This window comes from Colossoma macropomum, unplaced genomic scaffold, assembly GCF_904425465.1.
Source record: "Colossoma macropomum unplaced genomic scaffold, Colossoma_macropomum, whole genome shotgun sequence".
Taxonomy (NCBI): domain Eukaryota; kingdom Metazoa; phylum Chordata; class Actinopteri; order Characiformes; family Serrasalmidae; genus Colossoma; species Colossoma macropomum.
In genome coordinates this window covers 30,155,419-30,181,037 of record NW_023494802.1, presented here as the reverse complement: position 1 = coordinate 30,181,037, position 25,619 = coordinate 30,155,419, and the positions used below count along the sequence as shown (strand labels likewise).

The following is a 25,619-nucleotide window of genomic DNA, read 5'->3' as shown; positions in this document are numbered from 1 at the left end:
GTTTTATAGCAGTGGTTCCCAAAGTCAGTCCTGTGGACCCCATGCTCTGCCCACTCCTGACCCAGCACACCAGAAGCTTGTTAATTAGTTAATGAGCTAAATAAGGTGTGTTACATAAAAACCCTAGTGTGGAGACCCCAGGACTGGGATTGGCAACCCCTGTTTATTAGAGATCATAAGCCAGGGGTCACCAGTCTTCTTCTGAAAGGGCCTGAAAGGATAAAACTGGTGACCCATGCCTTAAGGCACATGTGTCAGGCTCCAGTCCTCACGGGCCAAAACACTGCAGACCTTAGAACGCTGCCTCATTAAACACACCTGATTCAGCTCATCAGCTAATTAGCACGGCCTTCGTGACCTGAGTTCAGAGTGGCAGCTGAGGGTAAACGCTAATCTCTGCAGCACTTTGGCCCAGAAGGTCCCCAGTGTGACATGCCTGCCTTAAGGCTACGTTTAAACTGAAAATCTAATATACAAAATTACCTCAAAAATTTAGTCAGTCAGCCGAGGCATGTTTGGTGTCTGCTTCTTTAGTTCTGTACTGAAAGATAATGTAGCTAACAAGTAATGGAACTATGCTTGAACACATTTTGTCTATTTTTATAGATATCATTTGCTACATTTCCATCGACTTTCTGCACAAACTGCACAAACCAATAAAATGAAAATGTTATCAATTTTTGCTGCCCAGTAGCTTGTTTCCTCCAAACTGATTTTAAGTGATAAAAATGCTTTAATGAAGTTGTTTCGCACAAAACATACTGTTGTGTTTGATCTTTCATGCATGTTGCAACTTGTGTAGCCTTCTCTGATTTTCTCACAATCTACCAATGAAGACTTTTTTTTTATTATTATTATTATTGGTGATTTTTCTATCCGAACTGTTGCGAATGTATGTTTGTGCAACATTTCAGATAAAGCTGAATAGAAAAATCATTTTGCTGATGTTCATAAAATATTACAGGCACCACAGCCTTTCCACAGCCTACATCGACATCCTTTCTGATGCATTCAAACTTTTTTTTTGGAAAAAATCTTTTGGATGGAAACTTAACTAGTATACATTCACACTACTACATAAGCAAGTCTGTTTTTGATTACGGTATGCAGTTTACACAGAACTAATGAGCACACTGTCAAACTACATCATTTGTCAGCCGCATTAGCCTCGTAGCTTCAGTGCAAAACTAAATAAACAAACTTCAGACACCAAACCTATCTTGGCTGATCACCTACATTTAGAGGGCAGGTTTGGATAAACACAATTTGTGGCCAAAACTTCATTTCAGCAACGAAAGAGTGTGTGTTGTATGAGTGCAGGCTGCCCTCAGCTGAGAGTGTGTGTCCACAGATAAAAGTGGAAGCTTCAGGACAGAGGTTGGCACAGCCTTCATTAGCATTTCTGCTACAGGTCACTGCTCCTCAAACAGCATTTGTGTGTATGAATGTAAGACAGGAGTCAGAGAAGGAATGCGATGGTTACTGGTTTGAATAATTTACAATGGAATAAAACTCAATGATAATCATACCTCCTCAAATTAATAATTCCAATAAGCACATATGATTATTACCTTTTAAAAAGTCAAAGCAGATGTAAATACAGACATGACTGTATTTACATCTGCCTTGGAATAAGTGAAACTTGAAAGAAGTGAAAAAGAGAATAAGTCCCATGTGGGGTCCAGCAGGATTGATCTAATACGAAAAGTTCAGGGATTTTAAGATGAAAATGCTGATGCAGTCTGAAACTACAATACAGGGTAATTACTGTGGAATTATTTAGTTAACTGTGCTCAACAACTATGTAAATACAGGTAATATTCAAAAATATTGTTTTGACTTCTGATCTATATGGTATACAAACTTTGGCAGACATGCTCTTTTGAGACCCCATGTTGATCATAAATAGGCCATTCTAAAAACGTTTGCCCATCTTTTGTGTTCTACTAGTTCCATAACGAGTAGGTGCTTGGACCCCGATTATTGCCACTTGCCATGTAATTTATAGACGGTCAGAATAGAAGCCCATTGTCTTGGCTGCTAACAATGCTAATTATGCAAAAAATATGTATATTATGTATGCATAATTATGCATGTACATACAAAAATGTATATACATTATGAAACAAAAGACTATGTTCAGCAAAATTAAACATTAAAAGAGCGAAAATGGTATAAAAATCAGGGTTTATTGGCACCTATTGAGAAGTTTGGGTAAAGTTAGGATCTGTTTTGGTTCTAGGTATCAGTAGATACTTACAGATTTAGAAATTTTGAAACACTGGTAAGATTCCCCTTTGGACATATTCAGTTCATTTTAACAAGACTGTGATAAAACTGAAAACTGTGATAATAACAGTCGGGAATACCATCCATCCCTAAGTGAGTACATGTGTGTACGCGTCTGTGTTTTCTCTTTTCTCTTGTGCTTTATAACACTAGACAGCAGCTGTCAGAGACAGAAAGAGAGAGATGAAAGAGTGAGGCTGGACTACAGGGACACGCACCTCCACTCACAGCTCTCACTGAGAGGGAGATCCGTGTCCGTGTGCTGTGCAGGTGTTTGTGGTCAGACGCAGCCTCTGTGTGGTAAATGGCTGTCAGCTGTGCTCTCAGGGGACTGAGATGTTTATGTAGCGCAGGCAGAAAGTGAGAGGCAGCGTTAGGATCAGTGTGAGCTGCGGTGGTGTGTAAATAGTGTTAAACTCACAGAGGGATTGGTACAGCTCCGTCATTTTGGGATGATCCCAGCATGTCGTCTGAGTCTGGTGGCTGAAGAGAGAAAAAGATTAAAATGAGTACATCCGAGGACATCAAACTCCTCCCTGCTAAGATTCACGTCAAACTGTTTACCTGTATTCTTTCACTCAATAAACTGGACTGAACTTGGAATATAAGTTTTATTACTTGTTTTAACCATTTTTCATGCTTGTTTGTAAAATTTGTCGTCTGATGTGACATCATTTGTAATAATAACATTGATTTAGAACTTGCTGAGTCAGAATTGTTCACAGTGGTGGTGAATGGAACCAGATGTCTGAAGACTTTAATGCTTCTAAAAGCCTCATAGAAAGTTATTACATGAAATTCGCTGCCTGATGTCCGAGACATTGTTTACAATAGTTGTGAGATAAACGTTTGACCTAAAACATATTTTATATAGTATAGAAGTAGTACACAAAATGCTTTTTTAGATTTATACTTATTTTACCATAATCAGCATTACATACAAAAACATATAAAATACATGTAGGCTCACTGCTGCTTTTAGACAGCAAATAAAACAGCTATATTTATGTTTACATCTCAACCAGTAAATTATGCAGAAATTTTGAAGAATCGATAGATTCTTCTTCTCTACTCTAGACTATTCTTCTCTTGTTAAAAGATACTTAATTGTAGACATTTTAATGCACAGTTACTGTTTGTTTGCTGAACCTAATACATTGAGGGAAAAAAAAACACAAATGGGCCCTGTGAAGAAAAAAGTAGGACTGTTTTGAATGAATGTTTTTTTCCCTAATATGTTAAATTCATCAAAAAAATTCAGCACTTTAAAATAAGCATTAAAATGTGTATAAGCTCGCTCTCTGTAGAGGATGTGTTACTTTTTTCACCTAGAAAATCAACAAAACATGACATTTGACCAAAGGTGTTAAAACATCGCACATGACTGTAGACAGAGACTTTTCAGAAATGTTCAGGTAATATTTGAAAACAAAAATCAAAAATCATGTTTTTTACTTTCTATTACTTTAATTAGTTTTAAAATGAAGCATTTTCACATATAGCATATTTAACAGAAAAACGCATATATACACACACACACACATATATATATATATATATATATATATACAAATTCTCAACCCACTGTTTGAAAGCCACTGTTCCACACCAGAGACTCCTCAAAACTTTGTTTTGATGTGTTTAGTGATGTTTGAGTTTTAGTTTTGATCTTTGAGAGACTTTAAACAGATATGCCTCTGCTCTGAGTCGTGACTGATCTCTGGTCTCAGAGCAGCCTGTGTTGTGTGTTTAGTGTGAGCTCAGTCTGAGAGGGGTTAACACCGCTGGAGCTGAGACACCGAACTCCGACAGGTGCAGCGATTCAGCTCATCACCCACAGGAACAAAAATATCAAACAAAGTGCATTCTGCTCAAGTTTCTTTGTTTATTCCGGTGCTGTGCCCCCACAGACAGGGGTCTCAGATACACACACCTGCTGCAGCACAGAAACAGAGAGACTGACAGAGAGAGTGAGGGAGAGAACTAATGTCAGTGAGACAAATCAAACTGTAATGACGCCCTGAGCGTGCCTGATACGCAGAGAGAGACGCAGAGATAAGCACGCTCTTCTCTCCAACAGCCAGAGATCACTCACTGATATCAACTCAGACTGACAGAAAGATACACTTCAGCTACCAGACAGACAGACTTATGATTTCAGAGAGAGGGAGAGGGAGAGAGAGAGAGAGAGAGAGAGAGAGAGAGAGAGAGAGAGAGAGAGAGAGATAGAGGTCGGAAAAAACAGTCCTGCTCTCTATGATTTCAGAGAGAGGGAGAGAGAGAGGAGAGAGAGAGAGAGAGAAAGAGAGAGAGGGGGAGAGAGAAAGAGAGAGAGACACCCACAAATGAAACGTTCTGTCCCGCCCCGCCTACAACTGAAACATTTGGTCCCGCTCCCTCCCACAACCGAAACGTTCTGTCCCGCTTCCTCCTACATCCAAAATGTTTTGTGCCACTCCCACCCACGCAGTTCCCCAAAAACGAGCTGACATCTAATATCTGACGCAGTCTATTCACAAATACATGACCCTCTGCTGAAATAACATGGCAGTCATGGTCATCAGGCTCACTGTGAAGTACCTTCAACAGATGCCATTTATTCCCAATAAACACAAAGCAGGAATTAAACCACAGAGCGTTATTTGTGGTGTTTTGCAGGGCAGCTGTGGCCATCGGACTGAAGGCTCTGTAAGCTAAGAGAATCTGCGTGTTGTTCGTGTAGTCAGCAGCTCTGCAACTCTTTATAACGACTTCATTCATTTTAACTGTTTTACTGTTATCATTTACATTGTTTATATATATGATTTATTAATTCGCTGGATTTCTCTTTATGTGTACTTCTATATTGTGGTAGGTCCTGAGGGAATGCAGACCTCTAAGAGACAGAGAGACAGAGAGACAGAGAGAGAGAGAGAGAGAGAGAGAGAGAGGGGAGAGAGAGAGGGAGAGAGAGAGAGCGGGAGAGAGCGGGAGGGGGGGGGAGAGAGAGAGAGGAGAGAGAGAGAGAGAGAGAAGAGAAAGAGAAAGAGAGAGAGAGAGAGAGAGAGAGAGAGAGAGAGAGAGTGGCAGGGAGAGAGAGAGAGAGAGTGCAGAGAGAGAGAGAGAGGGAGAGAGAGAGAGAGAGAGAGAGAGAGGAGAGGGAGGGAGAGAGAGAGCGGGAGAGAGAGAGAGCGGGAGAGAGCGGGAGGGGGGGGAGAGAGAGAGAGCGGGAGAGAGAGAGAGAGAGAGAGAGAGAGAGAAAGAGAAAGAGAGAGAGGGAGAGATGGCAGGGAGAGAGAGAGAGCGAGCGGGAGAGAGAGAGAGAGAGAGAGAGAGAGAAGAGAGAGAGAGAGCAGGAGAGAGAGAGGAGAGAGAGAGAGAGAGAGTGGCAGGGAGAGAGAGAGAGGGGAGAGAGTGGCAGGGAGAGAGAGAGAGATGACAGTTCTCCTGATGTTCTCCGAGGAGAAAGAGAACAGAAGTCGTCAGCAGGTGTTCATCATTATTCATCATTTCCTCAAAATGTCTGACAGCCCCATTCTGGAGGGGTCCTCTTTCTCTGCAGTCGCCTGAGACGCTGCCCGACTCAATCAGCCTCAAGATCACAGCTGACACAAACAGCCAAGTGCTCAAGCGCCTCTCGCCCAATCACACGCGAGTGGACACACACACTTCTGCAGGAACTTCTCAGGCCACAACTGGCTTTACGTGACGAAACATTCACAGCAAACAGCTGTTCTGTTGATGTTCGTTAGCTAGCTGATTGAGCTAAAAGTTACTATGAAACCAGCAAGGTTATTCATTAAGCTTGAAGCTGGGATGGTAACTTTACTGGCTAGCTAGTTAAAATACTTGGCTACGTGCAAATAACCAAGGTTATTCAATAGAAATCACAAAACTGTGATGTAACAATATCTGTCAAGTTAGCTAGCGCTAGCTGGTTACAAACAAATGAGCACAAATATTCATTAAGCTTCAGAAAGCTGTTCAATTTAGCTGCCTGGCTAGTTGAGCCTTGTTTTTACCTGCATATAAACTATAAGCAAGACTGTCTGTTAAGCTTCAAGAAGCTCCCAGGTTAGCTGGCTAGCTAGCTAAGCTAACCAGCTAGCAGTAAATAAGAAAGGTTATAAGCTTCACACAACTGTGATGTTAACTTTATTTGACTAGTTAGCTAACTAACTGATAATAAGCAAGTAAGCAAGGTTGTTTGTTAAACTTTGCAAAGCTAAGGTGTTAACCACCTGGCAAGTTAGCAAGCTAACTAAGTTAACTGGTTACCAGCAAATAAGCAAGGTTATCCATTAAGCTTCACAAGGCTGTGATGGTGACATTATATTTCGAGTTAGTTAGCTAACTAGTTACCAAGTAAGGCTATTAGTTAAGCTTTGGACGCAGTGAAGTTAACATGTGGCTAGTTAAGCCTGCTAGTCATACCATCTGGTTATCAGCAAATTAGCTAAATTTATTTATTAAGCTTTGCAAAGCTGTCATGTTCAGGTTAGCTAACTAGTTAGCTAAACTAATGGTTACCAGCAAATAAGCAACATTCTTTGTTCAGCTTCAAAGCTCACGTTTGTTGTCAAAATGAAAAACGATCGATCTTCCATAAACCCTGCATTCCCTTCTGGAGGAACCAAAAGAGTTTTATTTTCAGTTTTATTTTCGTCCATAACCTTTCGTTTAAATTTATCACTTTAAATGATGTTTGACATCATCACATGGTGTGTTTTCATGCATTTTGATTGGCTGATTTCAAAGTTTCACTATGTAAAAACCCAGCTGAAGACTGGAATGGAAAAGCACAGACGCCGAAGGTCAGCTCCTGGTGGCCCCGTTTCAGCCGGACCTTGGTCTTCGGCCATGGGCACTGAGCGTTTCTGGGCTCATTAAAGACAGCTTGCTGCTTCCTGTTTGATAATCTGTGGCTGCTGTGATAGCAAGCTGGGAGATTGGAAATGATGCCCTGTAGACGGTGGTGTGCTGGAGTGCCATGGCCAGTTCCAGTCTCTGATCTGTGCTGTAATTACACTCGTTAGTGCAATTAGCACAAACAAAGCACCTCCTCTGGCATTTCCTGTTTAGTTGGCTGATCCCTTCAGACTGCAGATACACATCACAACGTACGGAAAAAAAACCTTCCACAGAAACATCGCAAAATTGCGGCTACAGTATAAGAAGAGCAAAGGCGGATGAATGAAGAACAGATGGGCGTGGTTATCTGAGTATATATGTCTGAAATCATCTTAGTAATCATTTACTTACCCTATTTGAATGAATTATGAGCAGTTATGGACAAAAACAATGTGTTTTGAAATTTTTAAATACGTTTTTGTTTTATAGTTATACAGTGTGTGTGGTGTACAACCATAGAGAATGTCAGGACAAAAACAGGTGATACTGTGTCTCGTGCTAAACCACCTCTAAGCGGAGCTACACAGAGAAATATTTCAAATAAAAACATAAATATACTGTATAAAGGTAAATTATTACTCTGATAGTTAGTTAAATCACCAAAATTGCCAAAAATATGAAGAAAAATCATTTAGATATGCATCATCTTTCATGCTCGCTGCACTCAAATCAAATGTTAAAGCTTCTGTGTTTTCATTTTTTTCAGAACAAAAACAAGCTTTTCTTGCAGGGATACTGGAACACTATTCAAATGTGAATATGGGGCTCAAGCAGTGCAACTGTATAGCATCTTGTCCTGATAGCAAGTGACGTGAGTGAGCGACAACAACAAATCCAAAAAGCTCCCATTATAATAAATGAAGTTATCTACACCAGCTGCGAGTGGAAGAGTGCGATGCTGTGCGATGCGCCATTTTTTGATTGACACCCCATTTCTATTTTTGACGCATCATATCGCTCTGCAATTCCGTCTGCAGAATGGGTGAGGAGAAACTGATCCATGAAGAGGAGAAAAGGAGTGATCTCTATGACTTTCAAATGCTTACTTAAGGCCTGTATGGACAGAACGAGTTTTACATTAGGAGGTGGGGTTATGTCATTTTTACCTGCGTCCTGCCTGAATGAGCCCCGTCAGTCATTTACACGGACTGCGTGCTCCCGCATCAGTAAAGATTCTAATGCCTTTTACCTTCTATAAACAAGCAATATAAATAAATCTCAGGTTATCTTCAATCGACAGGTTGATGAAAACACTATCATATCCTGTGGAAAGGAGTTTGTGAAGTATGAAGCGTTTATTTGTGTTCTCTGTGACTAAAATCAGGCCGATATGTAACGTTACGACCCTATCTCACATGTACAACTCAGACCATGTAAACACTACAGAAAAAGAAAAAGAATAGAAAGTTTGATTTTAACCAAACTTTATATTAAATGCTATGCACTGACTTAGGACAGCAAGGTAAATGGTTACGGTAAACAGAATAATGGTTACATTAAATGTTTTAACATGGTTTTTACTCTTGTCTGGTGTGTAAATCGAGTAGCCACTCACAGTAACCTGTGCGAATCGGTCATAAACACTACAGATGCAATGTGTTAAACTAGCATTACTCCACCTTCCCTTTAAACTAATCCTGTCTAATAGGGCTTTAAAAAGAAAAACATTACCACCGATGATTTGTAGGGACAGGCGATACCACAAATTTTCTTTTCAATCCGATACCAAGCAAATATCCCAAAAATAATAATGATAATTCTTTGTGATTATTACAGTGAAAAGCAGTAAAATGTAGACATTAAAAATGATACTTATTTAATACTTATAAAAATGATGTTATTGCGTTAGTCCGTTTAAGAAAATAACTCCAAATGATCTGCCATTATAAAGTATTCACTCCGTCTCATGTGGCCATCTGTGCGAGTGAGTGTGATGAGCAGAGAGAGAGAGTGAAAGAAAAGTATTTCCTAATGATACAGATGTATATTAAGTTTAATGCTTAAAGAAAACACCTAGAATCAATACTGTGAGGATCAATTCTCGAAAAGAAACATCAGGATCAGAAGCATGTTGATCCATCCATCTTTAATTATCAGTATCTGCCAATAATACCGGCCAACTGATATATCGGTCGGGCCCATATCCCTACTATGAAGCAATCAGCCTTTATACAGAGCTCATTACACAGGTACAGGTAACAGGATCAAAGCTGAGCTGGAACGAGGCAGAGATGGACAGAAGTTCTTCTTTTTACACACACCAACACACACACACACTCCTCGCCTAATGAATGATCACCCTCTCTGTCTTCCTGTAGGCTGACTCACTCTCTCTCTCTTTTTCTCTGCTTTCATTTACTCCTCTCAGATGAATTTATCTCTGAGCAGAAGTTTACAGAGATAAGAGCCCTCCATCTCAGCTGCTGGGGAAAGTCTGGAAGAAAAAAAAACTTCTTTCCCACAGACTCTCCAAAAACTCCATCATCCTCTTCTGTTCAAAGAGACTTCAGCCTCTTCATTTTCTATATTAAATTTCTCTAATTCAAAGAGTTCTATGATGCAAGCTCAACTATATGCATGCTAAAAATAAGGTTATGACGTTGTTGTCATGATAAATGTTACAATATGATAAGTACTTCAAGTTTTTGAACCCTGAACCCCTGAATGTACCAAAGACCAGAGCTGCGAAATTGACCACCCCTCTCTCATTAGTTTTGATACATACTGAGGTGAATTATTTAGTTTATGAAATAGCAGTAAAAAGTCACAAATCATTAAATGAATATGGTCACTTTCTCATCAACCTGTGTCAGTTTTCACCAGTCACGTAAACAATCTAATATTAGCTACTTGCGAGGTTGAAATTCTTATTCTTCTTATTCTAACAACGATAAACAGTTACCAGTCAGTGTTTTACTGTAGATTGAGCAAAAGGCAATAAATGTGTTTGGGTCTTTGTTTTTCACTGAACAGAGCCATTGTTTTGTTGCTTTTTTGAGACAGTCGTTTTCAGTGCCTCACTGGCCACCGCATGTTCCTCTGACCATTGCTTAATAAGAGATGCACAATGTACACTGGCATACATTCAGCTGATGCAGTGATCTACGGTGCTCACCTGAAAGTACAAGTGCTTTTTGGAAACCGCAGTGCATTAAAAATCACTCTGCAATTTCATTTTATGATTTGGATACTAAGAGAAAAAATGTCTGACATACATAATATCCATAGCCTATGACTTTGACCACGGGTGCCAAAACTTTCTGTCTTGGGTGGCAATGTTTGTGGCAGTCAAAGAACCAAAAGAACAAAACGATAATGTTAGAATGTGAGTTTTTTATAATATATTTTTTTAAACAATATTACACTACATTGTTACTAAAATATCTAAATACAATATTAATAGGACAACAAGAATTTAATAAATTATACATAGCATAAAAATAAGTTTATTCTCTCACACTTTGGGCATCCCTGGGTAACACTTTATTTGGAAAGTCCACTTTAGATGCTTTGTAGATACTTAAATTACTTTGATTTTACATTCAACTAAATATCTACTAAATTGACCATAATTTTCTTTAACACCAAAGCAGCTCTAATCCTAACCCTAACCTCAACCTCAACCCAAAACCTAGACCCAACCCTCACCCTGGTCCAAATCCTAACCCTAACCCCACCATTGTTTAGGATCAACTGAGTTTCAACAGATAGTCTGTTAACAATTTGATCATGTGTAGCTAATCTATAGGGGATTGCAGTGGACTATCCAAATAAAGTGAGACCCCTCCCTGATTTAGACGAATTCTAGAAAGCCTATAAACAACTAGTGTATAGTCGCTGTATAAACTGCATAGTAACATAATATTAGTTAGTATCTTTTATATATAGCTACTTTTCCTCTAATCACTTTCTTGCTGTTCTTTCTTAAACAGTTTATTTTCGGATGTGTTTAATAAAAGAAAATACTTTTGTAAAAGTCAAAACTTGTTTGAAACCTCAAAACTCAATATTGGGACAAATATTGTGTACAGTGAAAAAAAAAATCAAAAGTATTACCAAGTAAAATTTTTACCATAAGGTCCAGTCGGTCAGTATGTTCTGTCTGTGTGTGTGTTTATTGACACCACAGTCAATATTTTAAGCTGTCTGTGTGTGTGTCAGCGCCTGAGTCTCGTAAAATACCATCAGGTCAAAGTGGACTCGTACTGCAATCGCATGCTAGCATCCGAGCTGTTCTGGAACATTGCCCCTCTGATCTGAACCCTTGCTCTGGCAGCCAGCAGACAAATTAAGCTGTCACTCAAGAGCTTCTTGCCATCAGCTTCCTGCTGAGTGTCTGATATTAACCTCTGACTTCACTCAGGTCATGATCGCGTTCGGCCTGGGGCGCGGAGAGGCCAGTGAGTTTTAATTAGGAATGGAGGCTTAGCACCATCCCCGAACACAAAGGAGCAGGAGGGAGTCACGAGAGACGCTGGTGAGGGCTGAGGAAGGAAAGGCCAACGCTGTCAGTTTGAAGACCAAAAACAGTAAAATAGAAAGTGCTTTCAGCAGGAAGACGCTGCTGTAATGATGAATGTTCTGCTGCTAGAGCATCACAGATGCTGTGGAAATGCAGATAGGTATAAAGTCTGCTTTGGAATCCACAAGCTAACGTTGAGATCATTTTATCTCTCTGAATTCATACGGGCTCTAATAGACTGGCCTGAAGGGAGGTATACCCTAAAATTTTCAACAGTAACCATGTAGTAGACAAAACCTGCATATCATGAAAGACTTCTATGGTTTAGAAATAAAGCCTGATAACAAGTCTACTATGTTTGGCACTGTCACAAACCCTACATTGGTTGTGACTTACTAAATAAGCACAGTGGCCCTTTACTGCCCATAAGAAACACTCGCTGCTCTTTTACACTTTTGGCATGCATTTATAGTTCTTCTCTCAAAGCCCAAAATACTGGGAGGAGAGCACTATAATGGACCATCTTCTCCAATTTACCAGGCTACACCTCACACTGACGAAAGATTATGTGTGCTTTTTATGTGTGCTTACTTTTGGTGCTAACACGGCTGCCATTGTTGCTTAGAGATGCCCATCCAAGACAACAAGACTTTCTCGAAAAAGGAATGTCACCGAGTTGAAATACTGAGTCAAAGTCTTGAGAAAGCAAGCCATTAAGATGAACAGTCATTATTTACACATACAAAATAAAGAAATTGAGAAAATAAGTAATTAGTCAACATTATTCAACATATTATGTCAAAATCTGAAGAAAATAAGTCATCATTTCAACATACTAATTCAAAATCACAAAATAATAGGTAATTATTTCTATATACTAAACAAATCTCAAATTCTGGAGATTATAAGTCTTTAATTTGAGGTGAAAAGCCCGAGATGACAATTCCTGCGTTCACAGGGCTGCAAATGTGACTGACTGACATGATGAACATTCAGGAGCATCACACATCTGGACTGGCCTGCAAAATCCTCAGATCTGAATCCTTTAGAAAATCTGTGGGACTACCTGGAACGATGAGTAAGACACCAAGGAAGGCATCCACGAAATCTGGCCGAACTGCGTAATTCTTTGATGCAAGAGTGGCTGAACATTGATGTCGCCTACATCCAGAAGCTTGTCCAGTCCATGCCAAATCGAATTGCAGCTGTTACTTGTGCTCATGGACGTATTACACACTATTAGATACATATATATATATATATATATATATATATACACACACACACACACACATAATGTGGTCACTTTCTTGTATTATAAGCCTTTATTGTATCTTTATTGTATAATGTGACATGCAGCATGTGATCACTGTAAAAGACCACTGTTATCACACAGGGCTGCACCACCGTCAGTAACTCAGTCCATTATCGATTCATGCACATCTGTCATTTAAACCCAGGTCCCGATGCTATTTCATCAGGTGTTATCAAATAAAACGGTGAAGCAATTGCACTAATATGCTGAAATCTATATGCTGAAGTGCATGCATACGGTGCATGTAAATGCATGAGCATATGGCCAATGTCAGCCTGGTCTACAGAGAGAGCAGGAGAGAGAGAGAGCGAGAGAGGAGTTCATTTGGCAGCAATGCAAGTGATCAGTCACACATATATACACACAGCTGGTGTTGACTTCTTGAGCTGTAAGCCTTTTTGCCGCTCACTTTCATCTACTCTCCCTTCAAGTGCCAAGCTACTGGGCAAAAAACCCCACACAGCACAGGTGTTCAAAAGGACACACCACTCCCCCCACTCCCCCTCTACCCATCTGCCCACCTACTTCCTCCCCTCTTTCTCTTTGTACTGTTCTTTTACCTCCTGGTCACTCAGTGATCGTTACCTGAAGCTGTGAACTCTAGTTGAAGCATAAAATATATCCGCTAGACCAGGGGTCGGCAACATGTGGCTCCGGAGTCACATGCAGCTCTTTTACTGCCCTGTTGCGGCTCCACAGCAGAATTAGATTTGTAGGTATGGGCTTTGCAGAAAAATTGTGTTTTAACACAGTTTTAACAATAAATGCAATTTAAACACTGGAGTTAATGTAGCCTTTATCTGCTAATTCACCCTTTAACCCTGAAGGTTGGTGCGCAGATTGCTGATCACCACAGCAATGCAGACAACAATCTTGCCCAGCTAGTAGCTAACAAAACGGCAAAGAGAAAGAATTAGGATGAACATCGAAAATTTAAGAGACAAATGGACACACTTCTTTGCATTTATAAGCACACTAGGTGGTTTCCTGATACGTTTAATCTGCAACGAGAAACTGTCAAACACTAAAAAGTCCCAAAGCTGAAGTCAACTTCTCGTTTGAACTCTCCCTTTCCACCTTAAATGGTGCAGCGGTTACATACTGGTGCATCAGGCACCATTTATAGTGGAACGGGAAAATTCAAGCAAGAAGCTGACGAATGAGAAGCTGACTTCTGACTCGTAAAAAATAAAATGTTGTGAAACATTTTACAAAAACTATGCTACTGTCTTACTTAAAAGTTTCCTGCCTGAGATGTGAGAAAAGCAGCTATAGCTGAGCTCAAGCTTAAAGCAGAGCAAAGTAAGTGTACATTTTTGTTTATATTTTGTGGCCTATACTAGTAAATAGCTAGTACTAAGACATATTTGCAGCCAAGATGGTAAAATGGACATAAAATTAACATTTGGGTTGTCGACCCCTGACCTGCACGCAAGCGAAAGTGTGAACACACCAGATGAGGTAGGAAATATGGTAAGAATATATTATTATATTTGGCATTTGACTGACTCGCTACTTGACTCGACACCACAAAGACTCGACTCTGAGTCACACCCTGAAGACGTCGGACTCGACTTGGACTCACATCACAGTGACCAGAGACTTGACTTTGACTCAAACCACAGAGACTCTGGACTCAACTCGGACCCGCATCACAGAGAGTCCAGATTTGACTCGCACAACAGAGACTCCAGACTTGACCTGAACTCACACAACAGAGACTCGAGACTCAACTCGGACTTGCACAACAGAAGCTCGAGACTGGACTTCCAGACACTCGACTAGGACTAGCACTCCAGAGAATTAAGATTGACTCGGATTTGTGTCCCCGACACTCAAGGCTTGACTCAGATATGCGCCCCTAGAGACTCGACTAGGACCAGCACTCCAGAGAATTGAGATTGACTCAGACTTGTGTCCCCGAAACTAAAGGCTTGACTCAGATATGCGCCCCTAGAGACTTCAGACTCAACTTGAACTCGCACCATCAAGACTGAAATCTCAACTCAGATTTGTACCCCAGAGACTTGAGACTCGACTTGGACTGGCACACCAGAGATTGAAGACTCTGACTAACTCGCTACTTGACTCGACACAAACTCACGCTCCAAAGACTTCAGACTTGACTCAGACTCACATCACAGAGACTCCAGACACGGGCCCACATCACAGAGACTCAACACTTGACCTGAACTCGCATCACAGCAACTCTAGACTTGACTCGGACTTGCACCACAGTGACTTCCGACTCGCCTTGAACTCATAGAGACTTAGGTCTAAATCTCTTTTTAATAAAACACATAGTTGGGCAGTGTTCTTTAAATACTGACAATGTTCACAACATGCTCAGAAAAGCTTATCATGATGTAATATATTGTGATATTTTATTGTTAAAATGCCCACCACCACTGAAAGTAGCGCTAAAGCAAGCACCAAGGCCTGAAGTCCACCTACAATCAATATCGTTCTACAAAATCAAATAAATGTTTATTTAAATCCCAAAAAAGCTTGTTACAGTACCCATTACTTCATCAATCATTCCACTGCACAGTCTAGGCATTTCACACACAACTCTGAGACTGACAATAGACTTCGTGTTTTGGTCAGTGGTTCACAGTAGAGTAGATTCAGAGCTGTTCAGGTGGGTGTTTTGGTTACTTGCTCTCAGTGCAGGGAAACACTTGTTGGGCTTCTAAAACTATGTTCCACAAATTTAATTGTCACTTGGGCGCTGCAACGACATGTTTATCATGCAAACTTACATTGTTATAACATTAAAAATGACTTATCTTGCAGATAAGTCTTGGTCGCTAGCAGAAAAGCAAACAAACACTGTTTGGACCAGAAAAGCGAACTTCTTTTAAGCTTCCACACTTCAAACCACCACAAAGGCAAGCAGGCTACACTTCTTAACTGCATGTTCAGGATGCGTCTCTGATTCTCCAGGTCAAAGGCTCTCTCAGCACAGGCTGAACTCAAAACTTCAGTAACCTCTCAGCATTCTGGGTAAAAGCCAGCTGGAAGATTCTATTCCTGTTTATAAACTCAGTTAGCAGCAGGTGCTGCAGAATCATGCTGAGATCTTACACTGCCATGAAGCAGCATACAGCTGGTGTAGAGGTGCAGCAGAGGGTTGAGTCAGAGTGTGTGTGTGTATGTGTACATTCAGAGGACCAAAGTGTCCTAATTTTTGTAGCAAAGCCAGAGAGAAACAAAGTCAACCTACAGAAACAACAAAACGACTCCTGACTTTGTGAAGTGTTTTTTAAAGTTCCATTTTCCATCATGTTAAGATGTAAAACCATGTCTTTTTGTTACTGAGGTTAAATGTAGAGCCAGACTTACAAAGTGTTTAACATACAGGCACTTATATATGTATAACACCAAAGTTATTATTACTTTGATATGTCGCTGCTTTTGGAAAAAAAATCTCATATCTCCAAAATGATAAGAAGGAAAAAGCATACTTTACTTTTAATGTAAATCAATGGCTGTTTCGTGTGGTCTGTACATCATGAAGTTTACACACAACGTAAAGGGCAACAGGAATTTTTCAAATTATTCAAAAAGTGAGAAAGGACAAAAATGGAGATGTTTTGTTCCAACAGCAGTGAAATAATACACATGGGACATACAGTACAGAGTCAGAGACCACCCTTTATTTATATGATTTCCAATCAAAATGGTCATAGAGTACAGGGTACTCATTTTTCAGCAGAAAATGTATTATTAACATAAAATAACACAGAAGCCTCAACAACATAATATTATAAGAATTTAGTTCTTTTCCCTTACTTTCTTTTCAGAAGACTTGCTTTCAGTTTCAAAAGAAATCCAAAGCTCAGTCTCAGAAGTTGGTTGCATTTTCTGATTCAAGTAATCCCAAACACATTCAACGAGCTGCTTTGTTTAATTTAGAATTTTTTCTGTCTATTTTCTTTTCTCAGTAAGGGTTTTTTGACAGCTACACACCTTTCAGACTCATAACATTGGGCTGTCTTCTCACAGTGAAAGAATGGACAGACTTTCCACACACATGTGGATTTTGTCAGATCTGAAGCAAGAGCGGTGCCTGATTTTCTCCTCTTCCAAGTACAAAAGCTGTTGATCTGAAGAGGACAGTTTTGGTGGTCTACCAGGTCTTCCACTTGGTTGTCAGGAGTCCCATTTCCTTAGTATCTTAATCATTTCTTTAACTCCAGTTTTGCAAACTCCTGCTTTTTCCCCCCAATTATTTTCCTTTGACTTTCTCCTTCTTTGTGCAAGTGGATAAACTAAGAAATAACTCTTGAAAAACATCTCATACTTAATGGCTGTTATGACTGGAAACCATGTTAACGATTAGTGATCTCTGATGTTAACACAGTACTGTATGTATGACCAAATCCTCTCAAACTGTATAAGATTAAACTTGCGTGTGTGTGTCCTGATATAGTGCTTTGTGTTGAATTTCTTGGGTCTGTGTTTGTCTCAGCAGTACTTACTTGATATAGTAGGGCACTTTATTCGGGGATACTGCTCTCTGCCAGGGCAACTGGACGGAAGCTGTGGAAAGACGCACATAATCATGATAAATAACTTGCAAGTTGGTGATGATTGATTCAACTTGAAAAACTGCTCCATTAGCACAGAGCTAATCTTGGGCTTTTAGTCTATGCATTACCACTTTTTATTAACTTTATTCCAATAATGTTACACAAGCAGGACTATTTGGACTTCGCTGGTATTAGCTTTTAATTCACTGTGCATTAGTCAGAGCTGGCCTGGTTTATATGGTTGACACTGATAGCAGCAGCACTTCTGAGAATCAAGGACTCTGCGGCTTAAAATTAGCCTCTTTAGAAGTCTATATATCCACCCACTACTAGCCGCTTTACTGTACAGATACTGCCACTCACCTGCTGACTGATTGTGTGGGCTGTGTTAGAAAAAACACTGACATTACTTAACTTGACGCAGTTTGACGCAAGAGTTTGATGATTTAGGCAAGCAGTTTACACAGTGCTTATTGGTGGGGTGTGAGCTTCCACTACGTAGCTACATCAGCCTCATAGCTCCAGTGCAAAAGCAAATATGTCTTGGATATATGGATATGTTTCGACAAGAGAAAAGGATGTGCTTGTTTTCAAGTGTCTGTTTCGATATCTCACTATGGGTACACTTCAGTACACAGCCCTTAGAAGCTTCTCACAGTTGACCAGCTCATACTGATTGATAGATTGAGATGTATGTGTTAGGGAGCCCTGTTTAATAGCAGATTAATCATCTTAGTCACTCTAAAGCCTTAGATTCAGTTTCAGGCTTGACCAGCCCATCTCTAGAAAGGAAATAATGCCGCTTCCAGCCTGAGCCAGAGGCTTCTCAGCTGAAAGGCAACAGCTCTGGTTCAGACGCATTTTTATGAGGAGGTTTTGATGACAGGTGGCTTCTGTTAGGCTTAGCCAACTGCATCACAGCAATCACTCAGTATGCACTGGCATTAGAAACAGCCAGGCTTTTATTAAGCAGGTGGCTCCAGTGGGCTGCGTCCTGACTACGAAAACAGTCATACATGGGACTTTCTGTCCTGTCCACAATTTGAGCCCCCTACATGAAGAGGACCTCAAAAATGTTGACACTCACGACATGAGAGTCCTTGAATGAACTGTGTTAGATTTGGGTTGGAGGTGAAACATGAAGGAACAGAGATCTTCAGAGCATTGCATCAGCCCAAACCCAGTGTTTAATCTCAAGGTCAATGGCATTTGCATCTCTTCCTCTAGAACTAAATGGCAATTTTTCCAAAAAAGTCTGAAATTGATTTGCTGAGATGTAAATGAAGTCATTCAGAGTGATTTAATGTGATGTGCAATGTATAGATATTTAATAACTGTAGTGGTGGGTGACAGGAAAGCAGTCCACATCTTCAACACAAATATAGTATAATACATATGTTATTTACTATACAAAACCACCAGTGAACCTTATATATCGTCACTATCCGAAGAAAAACAACTACCTCCAAAACGGTAATTTTACAGGAGAGGGAAAAAATGTTCCTCATTTTCAACATAAGTTAATGTAAAGAGATTTTATTTGAAACAAGTTTGGAGCATTTCTATTGGTCCAACCATAAAAATAAAAAATAAAAAAGGTGGGAGTGCATGGGGGCAGTGATGATACGTAACGCTAATAGTGTTTCCTAAATAAAAGTTTCCTTTGAGTGCTGTTTTGCCTTAAAATGCTCTGCATGTATCTCTTTGCCATGAATGTATAATAAAAACCCATTTTAGCCCAAAAGCTTTCAGTAAAACTATTCTAAAACAGTGTCTTATCTGGAAACATAAATGATCATAAATGTCAGGCAACATACTCACAGCAATTTGATTTCAAAGATTTTTGTGATGTAGCTTGAGACATTAAACTCTTCAGTTATCTGGTTCTTATCACCACTACTGCCTCTGTTTCTCTGGAGTGCCACATTTCACATCAAACCACTTTGAATGACTTTGTTTTAAGATCTTAGCGATTTAATCATGCAGGAACTTTGAAAAACTCCCACAGTTTTCCTCTCTGGGGTGGAAATGGCTGCGTATGCTGTGTCTTTTTTTGTGCACTGCAGGCTTCCAATGAACAGAAAACTGATCAGCTGTTCATATTTTGGGCAAAGCCTCACTCTGGTAAGTATTCCTGGGAACTGTTTCTTGAGCTAAAGCTTTTAGTCTTCAGCGAGCTTGTGTGTGAATTCTACCAGGGGAACATCCAGACGGGGTGAGTGCTCTTAGAGTGAGTGTGGCCTCTCCTCACATTTCTGTAAAGTGTTACAAAACTGAAAGTGCACTGAGCTGTGCTGAGTGTAGGCTTGTCTCAGGAGGAGGGTTCACTGGCCAGAAACCAATTCACTCGTGATCCAATAAATGGACAACTCATGTTGTGTGGTGGTCAGTCTTTGAGATGTCTGGCAAGTCAGTATATCCCATTGTGCCCTGGACCAGAAGTTTGTGCTCAGGAGTATTTTGATGGCCATGAAATACGCTAATCATGCTGGCAGAACCTGGTTCAAAATAATAATGTTTGTAAATGCCCTTTTTTTTGGAAAAATAACAAATATTCAGTAATTGTTATAGTTATTGAACTATGAATCCCAAAACTTTCGTTGAGAGCTGAGGCATTAGCTGAAGAACCAGCACTAAGGTAGCCTATTTAGATACTGTAGCCTTACTGATAGTGAATATCGCTAAATAAAAGCAACATGCCACAATGAAGTTTTATTTTTTGCACCGTAACCTTATTTTTGCAGTATCTTTCTCAAATAAAAATGGTAAGCAATGCAGTCTCATAAAAAACATGTTCCACAATGAGAAAATACTTGTCAAATACTTGCACAGACCACTACAAACATTCAAAACACAAGCTAAATCAAGCTGACAGATTTTAGGCTTCTATTGCAGAGTCAGAATTAAGGCAACCAATGGCTGCGGGAGTCTTTCTATGCTATCTTCTTTGGATTTAACAAAAAAAAACGCAGGCTCTACACTGCCCTCTGTTGGAGTTCAGACATCTCAAGGTTCGTCAATATGAGGAGGTATAACCAATAAGTTAGACAGAAACTTGAAGGTTTTTAATGCCGGGTAGCAGAAAGTACAAAGCGTAGATGTAGCACATAGGAAGCATTGCAAAAAAGCACCGATATAAAAGAAGCTGAAGTTCAATTTACACTCTATTATATAAAACACTCTACTGTATAAAATGTCATGCTATAAACTTTCTGCTTTTGCACTAAAAAGCAAGAGCTGAAATGAGATGTGACTATGCTAGTAATGTTAACTGAGTGGATTAGTATTTGTCTTATTATCATAGTGCCTTTAAACTTTACTGCCTTTCTCTGTATAAATTTCAAGCCACGTGTGACCTACTATAAATTTGAGGTCGGGGTTTAGATGATGACTGGAGTCACTGTCCTATTATCTCTTGTGTTGTGCAGTGTGCAGTAGCCTGTAGCCTTATGAGTATAATATATTTATTACACTTTTTTTTGGAACAATAAGTCTTCTGCCATCAACCAAGGCCAAGGCTGAGGTTAAGGCTGTGCCTGATGTAATCTACCATAATGATATACCAGAAAAAATGCACAAAAAGTAACCCTGGTTCACAAGCCCGGAGGAGCTGTGAGAGACTATGAGAGTGTTGATTATTCAATATGAAGCAGGCCTCGGCCCTCTCTGATGCATCTGGCTGGTGTATTGAAACAAAGACTTCCGAAGACTGTGCAGAGAGGCGTATTCCCGCTCAGAGATTCAGGCTTATGTTTGTGACCTGAAGGTTTTTCCGTATATTCCGGGGCCTCTGAGATCAGATGAATGTGGCAGAGCTTCAAAGGTAATATAAACACTAAAGCTGATGAGTGTGAGTGACGTTGGGTTAACCAGCACCTGCTGAGAGTGATTACACAGCACTATCAAAGCCGCGAGCAGCATGGAGCTCAGGGCTCCTCAGTGTCTCGCTTAATGAAAAGGAATAGCAAAGTGTGTGTTCAGCTTCTCGATTCCCATGTGTTTCAATATAAAAGCGTGAGTGTGTGTGTGTACACCCTGATTGGTGAGTGAGAAAGTGAAGGGGAAGTGGAGAGGATGGAATAATTAACCTGTAGTTATTCATTACCAAAGCCTCTCTAAGTGAGTGTGTGTGTGGGGAAGGACTCTTCTTAAGCATCTCTGAATATGCGAATATATCAAGAGAGAGAGAGAGAGAGAGGGTGCTGTTTTAGAACTTGATAGTAGGGCTTGACCAACATTTCAATTCTGTGGCCAATACTGATTTTAACCCTTACAGCTCCTGTGCATATTTTGCTTATTTAACCTCACACTGAATCCATTTCTTACTGAACTATGTTAGTGTTGCATGTCTACTGTATCTGCAGAATGGAAACTTTATATAGGGAAGTTTACACATCTCTGGGATGCAAGACAAAAGACTGTAATGCTGCAAATGCACACGAAAAAAAAAAAATAATTTAAATAAACTACTAATGACCAAAAGTAAGCGGACACCTGACCATCATACCTATATGAGCTTGTTGGACATCCCATTCCAAAACAATGGGCATTGCTCTTTACAGCTATAACAGCCTCCACTCGTCTAGGAAGACTTTCCACAAAATTTTAGAGTGCGTCTGTGGGAATTTGTGCCCATTCAGGCTCATAAGCGAAGCTTCCATTCATCCCAAAGGTGTTCAGTGGGGTTGAGGTCAGGGCACTGTGCAGGCCACTGGAGTTCCTCCACACCAAACTCAACAAACCATGGAGCTCACTTTGTGCACAGGGGCTAATGCTGGAGTAAGAGCCTTCTACGTATAGTTGCCAGAAATGTTTTAGCGTATAATTATCTGAAACGTCTGCGCATGCCATAGCGTAAACATTACCCTTCACTGGGACTAAGGGGCCGAGCCCAAAAGCTGAAAAACAGCCCAGACCATTATCCCTCCTCCGCCAAACTTTACTGCTGGCACTTTGCCTTCCAGTAGGTAGCGTTCTCCTGGCATGTGCCAAACCTAGATTCGTCCAACAGACCGCCAGAAAGTAAAGCGCGAATCATCACTCCACAGAATATGTTTCCACTGCTCCAGACTCCAGTGGCGGTGTGCTTTACGCCACTCCAGCTGACTCTTGGCATAGTGCATAGTGATCTTAGGCATGTGTGCAGCTGCTCGCCATGGAAACTCATTTCATAAAGCTCCTGACGTACAGTTGTACAGCACAGTACAGAACTCTGTACTGAAGTTCTGCAAGAGAGGATAGGAGAGTGCAAAATTCCATGCACTTCAGCACTTGGACGGCCCACTCTGTGAGTCTGCATGGTTTACTGCTTCGTGGCTGAGCTGTTGTTGCTCCTAGGCTCTTCCACTTTGCAATAAGAACACTTCCATCTGGACTCCAATTAGGAGGGGTGTCCACATACATTTGGCCAAGTAGAGCATTCCTTTAAATATGAACGCATGAAAGAGTGAAGTCTCTTAAAGTACAACTTGTAGAAGTGTCAATTTGTAGAAGGGTTTTATGAAGCTCTGGAAAAGAACTGGAGCTTACATATGCTTTTCCAGGTAACAATGTAAATGTGCATTGGCATGGTCTTCATAGGCGCTGTAATAAGGGAATATAGTGGACACTAGAAGCTTTGTTCTTCCCTGTATTGGAAGATTAGGTTATTTAAAAAGAGGATACACTGCTTTGTCATTCCCATTGGCTACTGGAACCAAAGCGATGAGACTGACAAAGTGAAATGCAAGATTTTAATGAACTTGTGCAAGTAAAAGCTGAACAAACTGAAAAGCAATAAAAAATATATGTGATTTTAATGAGCCTATGTAGCCTAGTTTTGCTTAGACCACTGAGTTAACCACTAGCTGTAGAGGAATCATTCAGCTCTGGCCTTTTTCTGCTGAAATCTCCAGGATCTAATCCCTTTCCATAGATCTCTTAAAGACAAGCAAACTTTTGGCAATCATTTTAACAAAATGTGCACAGCAGGGTCGCCGGCATCCCAGTGGGATTCTGTGGGTTAAGGAGCTAAAAATTCTGATAAGTGATAGTGTCAATATTTTAAATCTCTCTTCATAAAAAAAGCTTTTTGTGTGTTATGTTATTCACATGCTGAGGGTTGGATGTGCACTTTCATCGTTCTGTTATTTTAACAATGTTCAGTGTTTTCAGTTGCCAGTATTGCTTTCATACAGTTAAATAAACTCACACTGGGTTCTGGTGGCACCGTTATACGGTCATCTGAGGTTTCACCCTCTCGTTAAGTGATTCTGAGAATCTTTGCCACTATGGTGTGGCGCTGGCTTCCTGAGTGATCTGATTGTAAGAGAGTAGAGGCTGAAGGACTGATATTTCATTGGCCACTTATCAGAAACCTCAGTGCAATAAAGCTCGCAATAAAAAAACGATGCCTATAATACGAGCACAGCTGTAAATACAATTCACCTTGTATTTACAATGATGTTACGACAGAGAGAAACCTCACAGGAAGCAAGTGTGTGGCTCAGTTGAACAAGGACAATCGCATCTACAAGCATATTGTGCAGCGAGTGCAGTTGATAAAACCAAAGTACTCCAGGAAATGAATGAAATCAATCCTCTATTCATTTACAGCAACTAAGCAATGCATCTGCGTAACAGGGCACAACCTCAACCTCAGGCAAAAGGTTTTTTTTTAAACTATCGATTGGTACTGTTTATAACAGCCTATAATCTATTAGTTTTATTAACATGTTTTAAATGTCTGTAGCGGTCTGCTGAGTATCACTAAGATATTTTTAGGCATAATATTGAATACAGCATTTCTATGAGCCGGCATTGCTAATGTTTATAAGCCTATGTTTGTTAACAGTTGCTGCTGGTAAGTGTGTGGCTTGTATAAGATTTTGTGCTCTGCTACGAGCAAGATGCTGCTCTGCCGCCATCATGATGGGCATTTGTCGATATGAAAGATGGCATTAATGTCAATAAAAATTGATATGCATTTTTTTCATCCATGAAATCTGACTGAGTATGAATTGGCCTTAAGCTCTCACTGTGGATCCCAGTTTTGGGAATGTTATCATCTATACTTACTTAAGTTTTTTGGTAAACAATTAAATATTTAAAAACAGCCAGTTTTCACAAGCATGAAGAGCATCATGAACATGAAAACAAATATAGATCAGTGTGTGTGTGTTATAACATACTGGAGAGGAAGTGTTGTGAAGAGGGTCCAAAATCTCTGTGTGCTTCCTGTAGGTGTTTCAGTCTCTCCTCTATCGCAGCCTAGAGAGAGAGAGAGACAGAATATATATATGAAAGAGAGGCCAAGAAAATGTATGAGAAAGAGAGGGAGAGAGAGAGGGAGAGAATGCGAGACAGAGACAAAGACAGAATCAGAGAGAGAGAGAATATGAAAGAGAGAGACAGAGAAAGAATGAGAGAGAAAATGTGAGAGAGAATATTTGTGAGACAGACAGAATGAGAGAGAGAGATTTTGCAAAATGTATCACTGTTTTGTTCACATTCTTTTGACTTATCTTTCTCTCTCTCACACACACACACACCACTCTCTCTTCTCTCCCTACAGTGTGTGATTATACTATTGAAATGTAAAGTAGAGTCCTGTGAGACTCAGATACTGACTCCAGACACACTTCACAACAAACACTGACATCACACATACACACAGACACACACACACACACACACACACACACACATACACACACATACACACACGCACAATCAGTATTTTGACCTGTCCACTACAGGCTCATCAGATCTACCTAAAAAATTACTTCATGTGGTAACAAGCAATTGAACTAATTTTATTCAACTTAAAATACTACACTGATTAAAAGAATCGTTCATTCAAAGCATTTATTTAGGTTGAATAAAACTAGTTAATTTACTCGTAAAGTATTTTTTAGGAAGATCTGATGAGCCACTTTTTACAGTGTACATTAGCCTTCCCTGATGTCAGATATTTGCAATTATTCCCATACATTTTAAAACTAATTAAACCAAAATGGTTTTTGTGTCGTTAGTTATAGTCACTAATGACAAAACAAAAGAACTGTACAAAAGAATATATTTACTGATCTACGACCATTTGTTGAGTTACAACACAGTTATTACCAGTTCCTTATTATTTCTGCATTGT

At 40.0% G+C, this 25,619-nt stretch overlaps 1 protein-coding gene across 7 annotated transcripts in view; it reads right to left on the bottom strand.

Annotated features, from left to right (window-relative positions):
- The window catches only part of LOC118821931 (utrophin-like), a 301,986-nt gene that overhangs the window by 64,203 nt on the left and 212,164 nt on the right, over positions 1-25,619 (bottom strand). For all 7 annotated transcript variants that reach the window (XM_036590622.1, XM_036590623.1, XM_036590621.1 and 4 more), the window contains 3 exons: positions 24,661-24,739; positions 17,441-17,501; positions 2,711-2,772 (listed from right to left, as the gene is read on the bottom strand). In XM_036590622.1, the coding sequence (XP_036446515.1) occupies positions 2,711-2,772; positions 17,441-17,501; positions 24,661-24,739 (202 nt within the window). The remainder of the gene's footprint in view (positions 1-2,710; positions 2,773-17,440; positions 17,502-24,660; positions 24,740-25,619) is intronic.